We start from the raw sequence: 16,517 nt of genomic DNA on the forward strand, positions 1-16,517 counted from the left end.
CAGAATGCTGCAGCTCGTCTGGTCTACAACCTCCCCAGACATTCCCATGTCACCCCCCTGCTCACTGACCTCTACTGGCTGCCTGTTATGGCTCGCATCAAATTTAAGACTTTGGTGTTTGCATACCAGGCAGCTAAGGGGTCAGCACCAGGATACAGAGGTGCCAGACCTCTCCGTTCTGCCACCTCTGGACGCTTGGCACCTCCCCCTCTTTGTGTCTGTACTTCCCGTTCGCGTCTGCTGTCTGTCCTGGCCCCTCGCTGGTGGAATGACCTTCCCGTGGCGGTCAGAACAGCAGAGAATCTGACTACCTTCTGGCACAAACTAAAGACTCATCTCTTCAGGCTGCACATCTCCCCACCCCTCCCTAGCCTCTAGTTTAGCTCAATGTACCTAGTTAGGCTAATGCGATCTCGTTAGTTTTGTATTTGGCAGGATTGTTTTGTTTGATTCTGATTAGGCAAATGTGATTTCAGTGCTAGTTTTGTACTTGGCAGGATTGTTTTGTTTATTTGCTGAACAGGTTACCCTACAGGGTTGGAGTCCTGATCTATGTGGTCACTTCTGGCATTACGATCTTTACTTCACTCTAGTGTGCTTTTCTGCACCTCTGCACCTTGAACTGATGCACTTGTTGTACGTCGCTCTGGATAAGAGCATCTGCTAAATGCCTGTAATGTAATGTAATGTAATGTAATGATGTTAAGAGAGTGAGCAAAATGTTTTGTTCACAGGAATGATTATGTTTCAGTATTGGGTTTTTCTATGCAATACCTTTATTCAATATACTGTATTCAGATAGGAATCATATAGCTGCACAAATGAGCATTGACAGTATTTTCATTCCAAGTATTCATGTAGTGAATCTCCATGTTTATACTTATACTTAAATCTCACAGGTGGTAATCACAAAAGACCTAACACTCAGAACAGTGGTGATTCAATACAAAAAAATGCACTTCCACAGAAAGGGAAGATTCCTCACTGCATTCCTCTGTAGGAATTTGAGGTTATTTTAAACTAATAATTCTGGGAAGGTATTACTTTCAGTAATTGCACTGAATATTCAGACTCAAGCACACACATGCAGTCTGTAAACCCCACACAGTCGCCTTCTGTTACCCTCCAACATAAATACCATACAAACCACTCCTTTCCTTCTCTTTCTCTCTAGACCAGCACAACTCAACTCCAGGTCCTGGGCGCCACAGTGCTCGTAGGTATTTGCTCCAACCATGCTCTACACCACCCGATTTCACTAATGAGCTAATTACTTCCAAAACCAAGGAAGCAAAGCAATTAGTGAAATCAGGTGGTATAGCACACGGTTGGAGCAAATACCTGCAGACACTTAGGCCTGCTGGACCTGGAATTAAGTAGCGCAGCTGTAGACTATGGATGTGACGGTATACCGGTATACCGTAAAATTCAAATATGAAATAGTACTATCATAAACGTAACGTAATACCGTGATAGTAAATCACGTGACAAAAGCTATTTTCATGTGGGAATTTTTTTCCAGTCATTACCCTAATAAAATATCTAAATAACCCATATTAAATAATATACTGGACCTGAATTGAGATAATGAAATCTGATCCCAGATCTCTATTTAGAGGCAAAGTCATTTAAAAACACGGGTCGTGTCTTTTCAGCCGGTCATTATGCTTGATGCATGACGTGCGTTGCCCCATGGGAGCAAGCATCTGCACAGCTGCCGTTCTCCCGTGCGTTCTTTCTGATGTAAAATGTAAGTTAGCTTGCTACCTACTAATTACCAGCTATGTTTTTTCATTCATGTAAAAACGAGTTTAAAAACTAGATAAATAAGTGCCGAGGAGTCAGGCGAAAGCAGGGGAGATGCAAAGAGAAAGTCGTCGGAAGAACTGAGGTTGAATTGGAACTCACAGACTAGGTAGGGCCAGTTATGCACTGAGATTTGAGACTTTTTGGACGTTTTGAAAAGGGACATGCTTTCACAAGTACAAACAAATATTGATACAGCTATAAGCTATTAACTGACGCAGCATAACGTCAGAATGCTACACTGATGACTTATACAACTGTTGTTTCCATGCTGATGAATTGTAACCTTACAGCTCTCAATAACGATTGCATGTTTGAGCGATTGCGATTTAATTGTAGGCTATTTGACATTATCCGTAGACCTGGCTTTTTAGTGTGAGTCTCATTCATTTGAGTAGAGTCCAGGAAATTGCCTGCTTCCATGCAGCGTAGGCCTATGTGGTGCGCAAACAAGCGGCCAAAACCAGACTTCGTTTTTGAAGCTCATTTCCTGGTGTTGTAGTTCCTGGTTGCTCACTAGCGCCACTACGGATGGCTCCAGTATAGGTGTTTTCATATCCGGTTTCCATGTAAGTCTACGGTACAAATGTGATCAAAATACAAAGTCAATAATTTTTTCTCACAATAACAAATAGTCATAATAGGTGTATTTTATTCGTCTTATGACTGTCCATGGGTCGATTTCATGATTTATTGCGTCATTTGGGCACAGTGCCAATATTTGTTCTGGACCAATGAGGTACAGCTTGCGTCACTTCCGGATTACTGCGGAGGACTGAGCTACAGTAAGGGCTACAATCTGTGGTCACTGGGGTGGGAGGTGGCGTCTCTTGGCCTTGACATTGCGGCTCCGACCACGGTCCACTTGTGCGAAGTCAGAAAATGCAGGCATCCCATTTTGTAGTGGCTTCATTATAGCGTGTGCTATTTACAGCTGCACTAGACGACCATAAAATAATCCTCCTCTGAAGTTTTGCGGTAGCCGAGTCATTTTTACTATTTCCTTTAGCCCACTTAACCAAATAATTCGTTGGCAGAAAGCGTAATCAGCTAACGCTTATTTGCTATATGTGGTAGTCCAGTAGCCTATGCTAAAACAGTTCGCAACTTCGGCTACCAAGCCATTTGACTAGCTAGCTAACCCTAACCGGAAAATATTCCATCTGTCAAACGTGTTTGACGGCTTGTCAGTCGTGTACATTACGTAAATGTCTACCTGGGCTAGGCTGCACGAATGTGACAAAGCTAGAAGCTAGCAAGAAAATAATATTAATTAGAAATTCAATGTACATTATTTTTGTCTTTATGCAACAGGTGCAAAGTGCGTTGTCATATTTACACGCCTGTAGACCAGTTATTAAAATACTTGGTAGATTTGTTAAACACCGCTGACAGTGTTAATTTTTATTCGGTAGAAAGTGACTTGCGAACGATCGGTCAGCTAGCGTCACCCAGCAAGTGAACACCACAAACGACGATGGAGTAGCTAGTAGCAGTTACTGGCTCATTAAGTGTCTGTGCCGAAAACCTACGACGATAACTTGCTCGGTTAACAGCAGGTCTACCAGACAGTTATACGAAAATTAGCCTAGTCAAATCACCAGTAGCCTACACATCTCTGATTGATTGACCATCATCAGTGTGGTCGATGTTCTTCCCCTGTGGTTCATATTGCTAATGCGTGAGCTAACCACGGATAGCCTACCTAGCGCAAGCTGATACGCTAGCTAAGCATATTCGTTTTGCTGAGAAACATAAATAGAAGATAACTGAACATAATTGTATTATTAATGCCATACATATAACGTGATTACATGACACAGTACAGTCACGGATGGAAATTAAACTCCGTAAACATGTGATAATATATTTCAAAACAACGGCAGACAGTCAGCTAGCCTCAAGTTCGTTCAGGTTGATGGGCTTTTCCGCACCGGACTGTCAATCACATTGTAAAAATCACAATACCGCTTAACTCTATGGTTTTGGCTCCAAATCGAGAACATGGCCGCGCCCGCCATTGAGCTTCAAAACGTGTTTTACAGACCCACGGAGAGGCAATGGGTGACGTCACAGTAGCTTTGTCCATATTTTTTACAGTCTCTGTGCGCAAATGTTTTTCTCCCCTTTGTGGCTGTTGGTGTTGCACTCAATTGCTGAAGTAGCCTATGTGGTGTAGGCTAGGCGTGTCAAACAAGGTTGTTGCTTACAATAAATACGCTATTTTTGTGAAATTACATATTTGCACCTATGATTTCTTTTTTTGGGTGTGTACGATAATTTTCTTTAAAATCCGATAATTTTAAGCCTCCGGTACGATAGTTTCATATTTCACACCTGCAACTGGCTAGCTAGCTGTTTTACAGCCTAGACTGCATCTCTGTTTGCAGTCCCTTAGAACCCTTGCGATGTCTGACGCCGATTCTGATACCGACCGTAATGAAGAATTATACCGCCCCAAAAAGCGAACTCGTTCATCCGTGTGGACTCACTTTGGATTCAGGAAAAATGATTTTTATTATTTTAAATAGGAATGAACTATTCAGTTGCATTTTCTGTTTTATTTGAAAATTAAAATGGTTTAAAAATCAATCTGCAGATCGATAAACAAACAGATCGAGTTGTACACTTTGTGTGATTAAAAATTACTTTTATTTTTTAGCTTAAAACCTGATACCGTATAGCCTATTGAAAATCGTGATAGGCCTATTGAGTAGTACGATTATCATACCGTGAAATTTTCATACCTTCACATCCTAACTGTAGACCAAAAATCTTGTCCTCCCTGACTGTTGTTTTTATGTTGATGCATTTAAGCTGATGATACACAGAACCTCCATGCAATCACCAAAACAAAACCAGAGCCACAAAAATGAAATTACATCCTCACTTTCTCGCAGAACACTTTTTTGAACAAAAGACTCTTTTGTAATTTCAGCCAAAAATGAAAGATAATTACAAAACACCAGATAAGTGAAAAATCTGCCTCAAACAGCACTTGGGAGTTTAAATAATGAAAGTGAAAGGGCCTGTACAAAATGGGTGTCATTAAATGGAAATAATTCATGTCCAGCATAACAGCAATCATCAGTTGTTGCATATATGTATGAATATGATACTTATGCCAGCTAAATTCTTGTGCAACTGTGAGACAGAAGACAGACCCTCCTGTACACAGCATTGACACATTTTAAAATACAAATCATAAATACCATTTGCGCATGTAAAAAACGTAGGCCTAAGTGATTAAACTAGCTACGTGCTGTGATCCATTGACGGGTTGTGAATAAAAGGTGCAAAATTTCCTTACAATGACATTGCAACGCAGTTTTAACGTTTACGTGTGTGTGTTTCAGGTAAGGAAAAATGTACGCTCGCGCACCAATGTAGAGCAATCACGTAGATCCCAGCTAGGCCTAGGAACGGAGCTCCACCCTCCCACACAGGAAACTATGACTTTACCACATAACCACGCTGCCTGGGCATCTCAGAATCAGCCGCGCTTACAGAATATGTTCACCACTCGCATTCGTGGTATTTGCCGAAACGTACAGCTCTTGCTAAATGTCACCGCCTGCCGATTTACTTATTTTTCCCGTGATTCAGCATGTAAACAAGTGCGAATCCGCAATAGCTGCGACCACGCTCGCGCATGCATCAATGTGTGCATGAATCAGCGCACACACCCTCACACTAACACGTGACCTCTTCCATGCCAAATTTCAGCCTCCTGTGGCGAAAACAGTGGCCGCTATGGGGTGGGACACTTTTTGTGGACCAACCGACAGACAGAGCTATAGAGCTGCAGTCGCACTAGTAGCTAACAAAGCCAACTAAAGAAAAGCTCAAGTAACCACGCAGAGGCCCACACCGGATTAAACACCAACTAGCTCCAAGGCTGAAAGTTTGATAGGTTGCAACCAATATCAATGCTCAGCAATTATGTTGCACTTGGGGTACAGCATACAGAGGAAGAAACAGTTTATTTCAATGTGACAAAATAATGGTTGTGACCAAGTGGCTTAAAATAGATTGACATCAGTACTTTTATTACATGGGTTATTCACATTCAAGTATTTTCTTGGTCTGTATGGACTCTCGTTGAACCTAAGGGGACCAACTGTGTGTGGTGCCTGTCCCCAGAAACCTCTCCTGGCAGATGATTATTGTTAAATGCTTGAGTGCGTACTCAGGCTGATGACTTGCATATGAGCAAGAGCAAATCCAGACTTATTCGCACCCAAATAGATCAGACAAACCATATTTTAAAGGTACCTTTTTATTAAAAGACATACTTTAATTACAATAGGCAAAACAGTACATGGAGATGTTAGAAAAAAAAAACACGTAAGAACAATGAAGCTAATTGCATAGAATGATTAGCAAACCACACATGTGGAACGGACCCCAGACACAAGCACGTTTCCAATCAGTTGAGATTATGATTTTAGGGCCTAGGCCTATTGTTCGAATCTCCTTTCCCACCTCCTCCCCATGCCCCACCCATTACTGCTAGGCTAGAAAAAGACATTTCTATGGGCATCCGACATTCAAAGCCATTCAATAAATCCGTTACAAATGTAACCATGGCCACTGAGATACTAGGACCATTTAAATAATAAATAGAAAATGAAGGCAGATTAATGCAATACGTTTGTCCATTTGCCACACAGAAAACATTCACAATATATACTTAAATGATGTTCTAAAGGCTATCTGAAGTATACTTATTCAGATGACAGCTTGCACAGCTCAGCTTAAGACTCCAGTGACATCTGAGGACAGAGCAAGGAAATGTGAAGACAGTAATGACACATCGAGAATTGCTTATCTTTTTAGGGCCAAATCACTTTACGCGTGATTGGTCGATCGCACAGCTCAGCATCACAGCACAACTCGTCGCATAATTCACAGAGTCGAATGCAGCTTTGTTTGAAGTTTTGAAGTTAGCTCACAGTGGTACGCCATACTGCCAATACCGCCATTGTCGAAACCGAACTGTTTGTCACACAAAATGATCGCTCGCTACGCGTTAAAATGCCAAAGTCCACTACTCCTAAATTGAAGGAGTAACAAAAAAACGAAGAAAAATAAACAAACAAATGAAAAGCTTAAAAGTGACTTATTGCATTGAACTGCTACCGTTACAGCTTTTGCTTGTGATGCTCTGCAGCAGGCTTAGACTACATGTTGAAAACGTTTCACAGTGTTCGTAACTTGATTGCCTATGAAAACCGCGTGAACCTGTTTTATTATTTCTGTCCTCTTGCCCATCAGCAGCCAGGATTCTGTAGCCTGCTGTCGTCCAACACCATTACCGCCATCATTCCGCCCACAGTTAAGTTCGACTCCTCTTACATTCTGTCATTCCAATGAAAACCTGTTAATTTAGAACCAAGTGCTTTAATGTCACCGATAGTGTAAAAGCTTGCCGAGTGAGCGGTTTCCTATACGTGCTGCCACCATTTCCTTCCTGTTGTCTTATAGGTCTTGTATGAACTCAAACGAAAGGGAGGCACTTTGTCTATGGTACCTGACGTTCTGCTCTGAGACATGCATCTGGCTTGGAAGCCTCGTGCTGACAGCCAGGGGGACAAAACGGCCGTCGCGAGAAAATCAAACATCTGAACAAAGAACACTCGCTTAAGGCAGAAGCCCAGGCAACTGAAGTGTCCTATAAGAGTGGGCTTCTTTTAGTACCAAACATACAGCATTTCAATACTTTAATGAAAAATAAATAAGCCATACCTTGGTGTGTGTGTATGTTATATATATATATATATACATACACACACATATATATATGTTTTATCTCAGAGTATATATAGGGAAGCTATGAAAACTTGTTTGCATAAGAAAGTATGCATTTGCCATATATATTTATATACATACACGCACAACATAAATACATATGCCACATATATGTAATAAATCCTTTTCATTCGGCCTACTGATGGCACTGACAGCAACTCATAAAATTGTGACCTACTAGTGGAAGAAAATATTTCATAAAATGTGACACAAGCAAGGAATACTGTACGTACACATGCAAATGATAGGATATACTGTCGAGAGAGAATAGAGGTTAATATTAAAGCTTTAACAGTACGTACGAGCTGAAGGTGCAACTTTCGAAGCCTCTTCAGTGCGCTCATCCCCACGAAAGACCTTCAAGATGGCCACAGATCCATCGAAAGTCAAGACAAGCCGTCGTTTCCTCTACTGCATCCTTAATGTGGGGATGCCACCAATAAGAAACCAATCCACGTACTCCCAAAATAACAGACCGTACGAGGGAAAAGACCACGTGGCTTGGACCAAAAGCATTGGTCTCCTATTAAAATATGTGCATGCAAAAGTTTTTCAAATTGCCTTTCTCTTCAAGATCACAACAGCAGACCCTTGAAGTCCTCCACAGTGTTGCGGGATCGAAGCAACTTGAAGATTTTTTTTTTTTCCTTATCTTTTTCAATAATGAAAGCGGTCTCTTTTCCAGGAAGCAGTTCACAGTGTTCAGAGTACAAGAACAGCTCTACAGTTTGGGTAATTCTGTTGTTTTTGTTTGCCTAATTTTCACTGACTGGTCTTCAGAAACAGCCCCTCAAAAAGCCACTCATCAGGACTGTGAACAGGCGAACACGTACGTGTCCAGAACCGTAGCTCAGACCTGGGCATTCCACCAACGTCCATGTTCAATCCCATCAATCCCGTCACCAGCCTCAACTCCTCAAACAGCAAGCACCGTTTACCGGTCCGGAAACCTTTTCAATTCTGTCTTCCTGTCTTTGCCCTCTCCACCATTAATCTCTGCACATGTGCAAATGCATCTGAAAGATCAGTTAAGACCCCAGCTTGGATTTTTTTTTTTGTGGGGGGGGTGGGGGTGTCCTTACAAGGGCTGGAGGGGGGTTACTATGTTGTGGAAACTGCCAGCAGCTTTCAGCAATCCAGCAAACACACCAAAGATAAGCAAGCGCGCTCACACGTGTGATATACAGTTGCGTTTGTGCACAACTGTGCATCTCACACACACATACATACAAACAGACACCCACACGCACTCACAGCACTTAGAAGTTGGCATCTTCCCATGCACAGTCATTCTTTTGTTTGGCCAGCTTCCTGACCATTCGCTCCAGCTCCTTGCGTGATTTCTGCTCCTCCTCGAGACACTGCTTCATTCTCTTATTCTCCTGAGGGCAGAGAGCAGACATTGCTCAGGAAATGGTGTCATCACCTCCTCCCACCTCCCTTCTCACCAACAAACCTCCAAGATGAGACCAGTGATATGCCAATTAGGACCATAAGGGCTGCTGAGTAAAGCCATGCTGCAGGTTCAGCTCCTATCTAGAACACCGCTGTAGTAGGCTTGGGAAAGGTACTTCAAAGCTTTTGGAAATATCCAACTGCAACAAATATGCAAAATACAACCAATGCAAGTCACCCCAGTTAGGGAGATTTGATAAGCATATAGATGATAAATAACACTAACATCTATCTCAGCTAATGTGGTTTAAATACGATGAGAAACAGCTTTCTCTCAAACTTGGGCTTGAACTTCCACCCACATACAGGCCACTTACCTTTTTTAATTCGTGGACCTCATCCTTTAAAGCGTATACTGCATCCACAAGGCTCCTGTGGGGGACACTTTGTTTAAAGACATGCTTACTCCCAAATTTACATCAAAGCAATTTAAAGGATTGATCTATGAGGAAAATAACCCATTCTGAACAAACAAAAAAAAAAAACTTGACTGGAAAATGAAAACTGTACAGCATTTTAAACAAGCATATAGACCCATTTTCAGTGAGCATGGCAGGATGCATGTGCAAAAAAAAAAAAAGTCATATCAATGTGAAGACTCCAGTTAGCTCTAGCAAACTCAAAGCGTGTTCTTTTCAATTCCATGAATAGACAACTAAACGTTAATTTGTAAAGGATCATCAGGACTTCTGCACCAAGTATTTTAGTTCTTTATCTACACAAGGCCGAGAGGGCAATGTGAACAAACTCAGTCTCAGCAATGGCATTAAGTTGCCAGACCCGTATTCATTCCTGTCTGACCAGTGGGCTGATGACCCAATAAAGTAGCCCAGCCATCAGCGGCCTGACATATACGTATATCTGATTGAGAAACAAGAGCACATACAAAAGAAAAGCTAAAAGCATAAAGGTCAGCAGAAACCTACATGTACAGGATATTAAATACCTTTGCCCTGTTCTTTTCAGCCAGCCAATGGGACACAAGACTAACCAGTACATGAGATGGGTCGCAGTGAACAAGACTGAACTAAGCCCACATCCTGAAGGCAAACTGTACAAGACATTAGTTTGTACTGTACAAGATGGTTTCTCATGGTTTGTCAGCTTGTGACATCTAAAAACATTGTGATTTGCAAACTGATCGAGATGCAAAAATCCACAAACCACCATCTAAAATTAACTGGATGGAGGAGGCCACTGAAAATGGCCCCGTTCGCAGTGTGCATTTCATATGACGTGAACACATTGAGCTCTGCTAATCAGAAACATTCGTCAGAGAAATTTAGTAACATTCGAGAGCATTATTAACATAGCTACCCAAATAGCGTGATTCAGTCCTGCAGGCTTATTTAGCTAGCCAACCTGCTTGCCTTGTTAGCAACGGATTGAATTTCAGTTATTATTATGTTATTCATTATGGCAACGGACTTAAAAGCGCAAACTGAAAGAGGCAACTGCGGAAGGACACTGCCAACTAAGCAAGCAGTTTAGAAAGCTTTGCACACGCATCTACTAATTTGACATGTGATGTGACATGCGTGAAGTGAACTAAAACTGGGCGTGTGTCAGACCTGATTCAAATATTTTTCTATGCTTTACTGATCTTGTCTGGTGTATTGGAACCAATGAAATGCTCTTAAAAAGTGAAAACCCCGCCTTCTGGTCATATTGGCAGGCTCAGTTACACCAGGCAAGATCAATAGAGCACAGAAAAGTATTTGAATCCAAAACAAATACGTATTTCACCCAGGTCTGGTGCGTGTTGTCGAACGCATTTCTCATCTGCCGTACTTCTCCTCGATTATGGTCTGTCCGTTGCTCCTCAGTTCCTCCACGATGATCTTCTCCTCCTCGGGCAGGAGCACCTGCGGGACGCCCTCTTTCCGAACCGCTGCGGACAGAACGGACTGAGCTGAGCGAGAGCGCGGGCCTCCTCTTACACACACACAGCCACACCGCCTGCCTCACCTGACCCTGCTTTCCCCACACGCAACCACAATGTTCTTCCCCTCTTCCTCAAACATGTGTCAATGTTCCCCATGTACGTTCTACCACAACAAAAACATTTCTTAACCATTAACATGCAATTGACATAAATACACATTCCAACCGCAGTTAGCTGCTTATGCAGATCAGTATGTGACCCTTATTTGACCTTGATTTCTTCGTACTTGTGGCACATGGCAACAAAAATGGGCAACAAAAACCATATCAATTTCAATTTTAACTTGAAATCTAGAATGCAGAATGTATTTTCAGCTTTTAGATGAGGTGAACGTTAGGCGTGTGTACACGCAATGCTTTTGTTTTGTTGAGCAACACGCTGAAGAGGCGCCGGGGAGGATAAGAACGTATTTTCTTCTCCCCGAAGACGCATCCGGTTGACATTCTAGCCGCCACTGTGCTGACACGCGAGTTTCAGGGCGCGTAGTGAGTGTCAGCCGTGTTTCACGGCCGTTTCAATTCATGTGGTAAGAGCCGTTTGGATCACTGTGCCTTAGAGGCGCGATCTGCCACACTCTGGGCAAAGCCATTAGCACAGGTGTAGTCTTAGAGAAAACAGCGAAATGTGACTGCCTTCAAACACAATCCCCACAAAATGTAAAACAAATGCACATAAATATTCTCTTAGAGCAAAGATCAGTAAATGCGTGTCATGCTCACCAGTTAGTATTTCTTGGCTAATAGTCCGCCTCTGTAGGCTACAGCGTAAAGCCATAGCAGACTCTTCTGCACAGTGGATACACTCTCCACTCACCTGTGGTGGACTGGTGGAAGCTGGCCCCCGTGCAGTAGGCCTCAATGACCTTCAGGATCTGTGCGTCCTCCTCCAGAGCGGCTGTGCCTGTGAAACACACACACATGCGCAGGCACACGTGCGCGCGCACACACACACACGCTCTGAATTCACTTACTCACAAAATAACATATGTCAAACCATTCATAAATGTGCTGCACATTCCCCAAGAAGCGTTACTCCAATGATAATACAAACTGTTTTTCCAACCTAGAAAAGGCACAACAGTGAAGAAACTAGATTGGATGGCAGAGTAACAGGAAACCAGCAGAGCACCATGTAAAGCAGTGTGAAGTACCCCGCGGAGACAACCTGGGTTCTTCGAACTCAAAACCCACATCGGTAAAGCCAAAAACTCAATGTGTTACAATCAACACCTTCTTGGGATTCCTTTTCTTTTAACAGGCTTGGCAGTGTTTTGTTCAGAACAGGCTGGGGGTAACTTCTGACTCACTTTTCCTCAGAAGGAACTCGTCATCTGATGGTTTTCTTTCGGGTTTTCTCTTCTGGAGGAACTTTGTGATGGGACGAGGGCTTTTGCTGCAGTCCTGTAAGAGCCACACGTTGTGGTTGGAGGTGCGTGGGGGCAGGGAGAACAGGGGCAACATGCAGATTCTTTAGTAACCAAAACAACACAACAAGGACTAGTTCAGTTTCAGTACAGGAAACTCAGCATCTGAGGCCACTTCCGCTAAATTTTCTTCCCACACTCCCCAGTGATTCTCTAGAAGGCAAGCATTTTCACAGCTTTTTTTTTTCTTTTTACATTTACTGAAACGATGCCGAGGAAAAAGTTGAACGATGGAACAAATTCCAAGTCCAACTTCACAGAGTACTGAGGGAAACAGTCCCCTTTTTTCCCCACAAAAAAAAAAGGCTAAAGCGGTCAAATTGGTCCAAATGAAACCAAAGCTTTACCCACCATCCGATGACGAGCATAAAGTGGCGATAAGCGCTAGTTATTCGGGAGCTTGCAGGTGGGTAAAGCTTTGACTTCCCCCTGTCCAAAGCAAGCATGGCTGGAAGCCTGGGAGGGAGACTGCATGGTCACATGGTCTTCTGGCCAAACAGAATCAACGAAACATGTCAAAATGCGGATGCAGTAGTTTCACGTGGGCACTGCGGAAGATTATTGCAGTTTATCTGGAAAAAGAAACTGCGACTTGAACTAGTGCAGTTAACAGACACGCCTTTTCAAAACAAACAAACGGTTATTAGGGGTATGCATCTACCGGGCAGCTTCTCATGCAAGACAAGAGCAACTGGGGTAACTGAAGTGGAATGACATTTACACAGGGAACAGGCAAGCCCTGTGCAAGCCGTATGTTGCACACGCGCGCGCGCACACACAAACACGCAACGTACACACACACACATACTGCAAAAGGCCATCTAATGGCTATACCATGACTCCTCTCCTATGCAGTTTCTGCAAGACATCTCACATGTGCTCAACAACCTCAGCAGAAACCCACTGAAAATATGTGAATACTTCATATGCCCTGATCTGCTTAGCAATAATTTATGATGAACACAACAGTCAACTTCCTGTAAATCCTACCCTAGATTATCCCAGATGAAACAGACACTTAAGACTGCAGACTCGGAATACTGCATGTGACGTAACAAAGCTGGCTTCCACTCCACAATATACAAAAATACACAAATTGGCACTTCAAGACATTACACTTCTGTGAAGTCCATATATTTCCAATATGCTACCATCGGTATAATAATAAAACAAACTCAGATGTTAAATGACTCCCATGCAAGACCAGTATTCAATTCATATAAAATAGTTATTATGTAAAATGATAGCCTTGGCTGTCTATTGGGATGGTCCGCAGTCCTTTGATAAAAGTCTTAGCGACCGTGTAACGCAGTACAGGCAGTCCTCAACCGCAACAGTGTTTGCACCTATGGCCATCTAAGCATCCACAGCTCTACAACCTGGCGATGCATAAACCTCCATACTGTGCGTCACCCAGGCAGTCTGCTCCCTGCAGCACTCCAGCAGCGGGCACCACGCAAACGAATGCAAAGTATCAGCTGAACGAACGGCGCAAACCGATACTTGGCGACTGAGACCAGTGGTCGCTTTAACACGGGGTTCTGCGTTTTTTTACGCAGTAAAAAAAGTGAACCAAAACGCAGGGGGAAAAAAATTCATAGCGTTTAAAAAATGCAGATATTCCACGGTCTTTTTAAAAATTACAACTCAAACTCTAAAGTGTGAGGACTCAAACTTTAACGACAACAAAATCACCACTCCTGTTTCTTTGAACCAATCACCTTTCGGTTTCTGACATTAGTGTTGTTTATTGATCATAACATTTACACATCCATTGGTAGCACTGTGAGATTCAAAGAGAAAGCACTTAATTTGAACAAAAGGTCAAAAACGACAAGTCACACAGCTAGCATGCCCGGCAGGTGTAAATTAAAACAGAAATCACTCCTAGGGTTTTTAATATTATGAGTCTGTGTGGTGAAAATGAGTTCTGAAAACCAAAACATTATTTGCATCTTATTTCATCCCGCTTCTGTTACAAGTGTCATAATAAAATTATGAATGACATGCATTTACTGCACAGGGTTTTCCCCACATTGACATGTCTTAGACGGGCCACCTAATTGTTTTTTCACACCGCCTCAGCTGGCTATTGGAGTAATCCTATAGCCAGCTAAAACCAGGACTCCATATGAAACGAGATGTGGAGACCTGATTTCATAAAAAGTCAGAACTGTCATGTATTTTGCACGAATGCAATATAAATGCTATATATCATTAAGCATGATGCTCCGGAATGTAGCGTGTAACAGCAGCTCTACTGGACTCTGCTTTTCAGCAGAACCTTTGAGGTACTATGATGGCCGATTCAGACCCAAAAAAAAACTGATGACCCGAGTTAACTAACCCACTGCTTTAATTGATCGGTTGCTGCGCTACTCAAGTTCTGCATCACAATGAGAGCCAGCAGACCCTGCGGCTGTCCGTGTCCAGGAGTGAGGACTGCTGGCTCACAGACATGCTTTTCATAGCATTTCAACTTCCATCCATGTTCACTTTCCTTTTCTGCTCTCCAGCATATTAGAAACAAACTTGTGCCCTTAACTCACTGATAGTATCCCTGCCCATGAGTAACTTTACCAACGTGTTCACACCATGATCAATTGTCAGTCCTAAGGCTAACTCATGAAACTGCCGTATGAGTATTTAACGCACGCTGTGACACAGCCACTCACGGGAACACACAGAACTGTATTATTGGTCAGAACTCTCACCCCTCAAAACACAAGACATTATTTTAAAATGACAGACGGAATGGCTAAAATGAGTCTCGACCCATATTTTATTTATACACAACCTCCAAATCAGCATCCATTTTGAGCACATCTGATAACGCACTTGCGCGCACACACAAGAATGAACGCAATCACCCCACTTCATTTCCTGTCTAACTGTGTGCCTAAATAACGGTCGAATCGGCAGCCTGACTGACTGCAGGAGCAGGAGGGGGGGGGGCCGTGTAAGACCTCGTTTCACCCCGCCGTGTGAGTCATGTGACAAGGAAAAGCTGAGGGGTGATGGGTCATGTATTTTACTGCGCATCTGGAGAGTCCTACAACAGCCTCTCTTTTCGTGTGTGGAGGAAAGGAGACAAGCCCGACGAGGAACAAGCAGCAGGACGAGACCGGGGGAGGGGAAAAGAGGGAGCGAGAGAGGGAAGGAGAGAGAGCTCACTGAGGAACAAGAAAAGCATGCCGCTTCAGCATAAGGCAAGCACAGACACACACAGAGGTCTAGCCTTACCTTCAGGATATAAGACATCCTCTACAGAGGCCAGTATGGAGAGAAAGAGAAGAAGTGCATAAGAGAAACGGTAAAAAAGGATCTGGTGATCTTCACATACAGTCAACATTTCAGTGCCATTCCCACAGCCTTCCCCTTGGGGGAGACCCTCTGCGTCCCATAGTGCAATGCAGAGCGCTGACTCCCCCCACACTGCTGGAGGCTAGCCCTCACTGTCACGTGAGAGGGCAAAAGCAACAGAAGGGCTCTGTCTGCTCAGCATCTGGAGGCGGGGCCATACAGCCTGGAGATGCAAATGTAATGGCTACTGTGACATCACAATAGCGAGCCACCAGTGCATCTTCAGCAAATCTCATGAATACAGGAAGCCAATCGGAATTCCCTTCTAATAGTCATGTATGACAAAGCTTATTTCGCCTCAGTATGGCGAAGGAGCCCAGTATGAACTAGAAAATCAAAAAACACAACACCTCCCAAATCCACCAGAGAGTCAATGTATTGGTAAGGCAAGAGAAAATAGAACAACTCTTGGAGGAAAAGGGATGACAACTTTGGAGGAATCAGTCACGATAGAACACACACTGAATGAAAATTAGTAACAAAAAAGAAATATTGTGACAGTTTTTTCCTCCATAAAGTGCCCAAGTTCTCATATATGAGTCAAATTATACATTTTGCTGTTCACAAACTAACCAAACAAAAAAATAGTAAAATGATGATGAAATAAATAAGAGGCCCATTCTACAGGCTACCCCTGACTGGTCCTTTTAATTATGAATTTTGCATTCAGCTTCTCCAACATCATTATCAGAAAGGGCGTGTCCAGTTCAGGGG

At 43.0% G+C, this 16,517-nt stretch overlaps 1 protein-coding gene across 5 annotated transcripts in view; it reads right to left on the bottom strand.

Moving 5' to 3' along the window:
- Nucleotides 1-6,067: 6,067 nt before the first annotated feature.
- The window catches only part of arhgef6 (Rac/Cdc42 guanine nucleotide exchange factor (GEF) 6), a 37,123-nt gene continuing 26,673 nt past the window's right edge, over nucleotides 6,068-16,517 (bottom strand). For 4 of the 5 annotated variants that reach the window (XM_064350643.1, XM_064350640.1, XM_064350644.1 and 1 more), the window contains 6 exons: nucleotides 15,684-15,704; nucleotides 12,324-12,417; nucleotides 11,831-11,917; nucleotides 10,864-10,963; nucleotides 9,390-9,444; nucleotides 6,068-8,999 (listed from right to left, as the gene is read on the bottom strand). In XM_064350643.1, the coding sequence (XP_064206713.1) occupies nucleotides 8,877-8,999; nucleotides 9,390-9,444; nucleotides 10,864-10,963; nucleotides 11,831-11,917; nucleotides 12,324-12,417; nucleotides 15,684-15,704 (480 nt within the window). In that variant the 3' untranslated portion in view covers nucleotides 6,068-8,876. The remainder of the gene's footprint in view (nucleotides 9,000-9,389; nucleotides 9,445-10,863; nucleotides 10,964-11,830; nucleotides 11,918-12,323; nucleotides 12,418-15,683; nucleotides 15,705-16,517) is intronic. The other variant, XM_064350641.1, reaches the window with a different exon arrangement.

This window comes from Anguilla rostrata, chromosome 9 (assembly GCF_018555375.3).
Source record: "Anguilla rostrata isolate EN2019 chromosome 9, ASM1855537v3, whole genome shotgun sequence".
In the NCBI taxonomy this organism is placed as follows: Eukaryota; Metazoa; Chordata; class Actinopteri; order Anguilliformes; family Anguillidae; genus Anguilla; species Anguilla rostrata.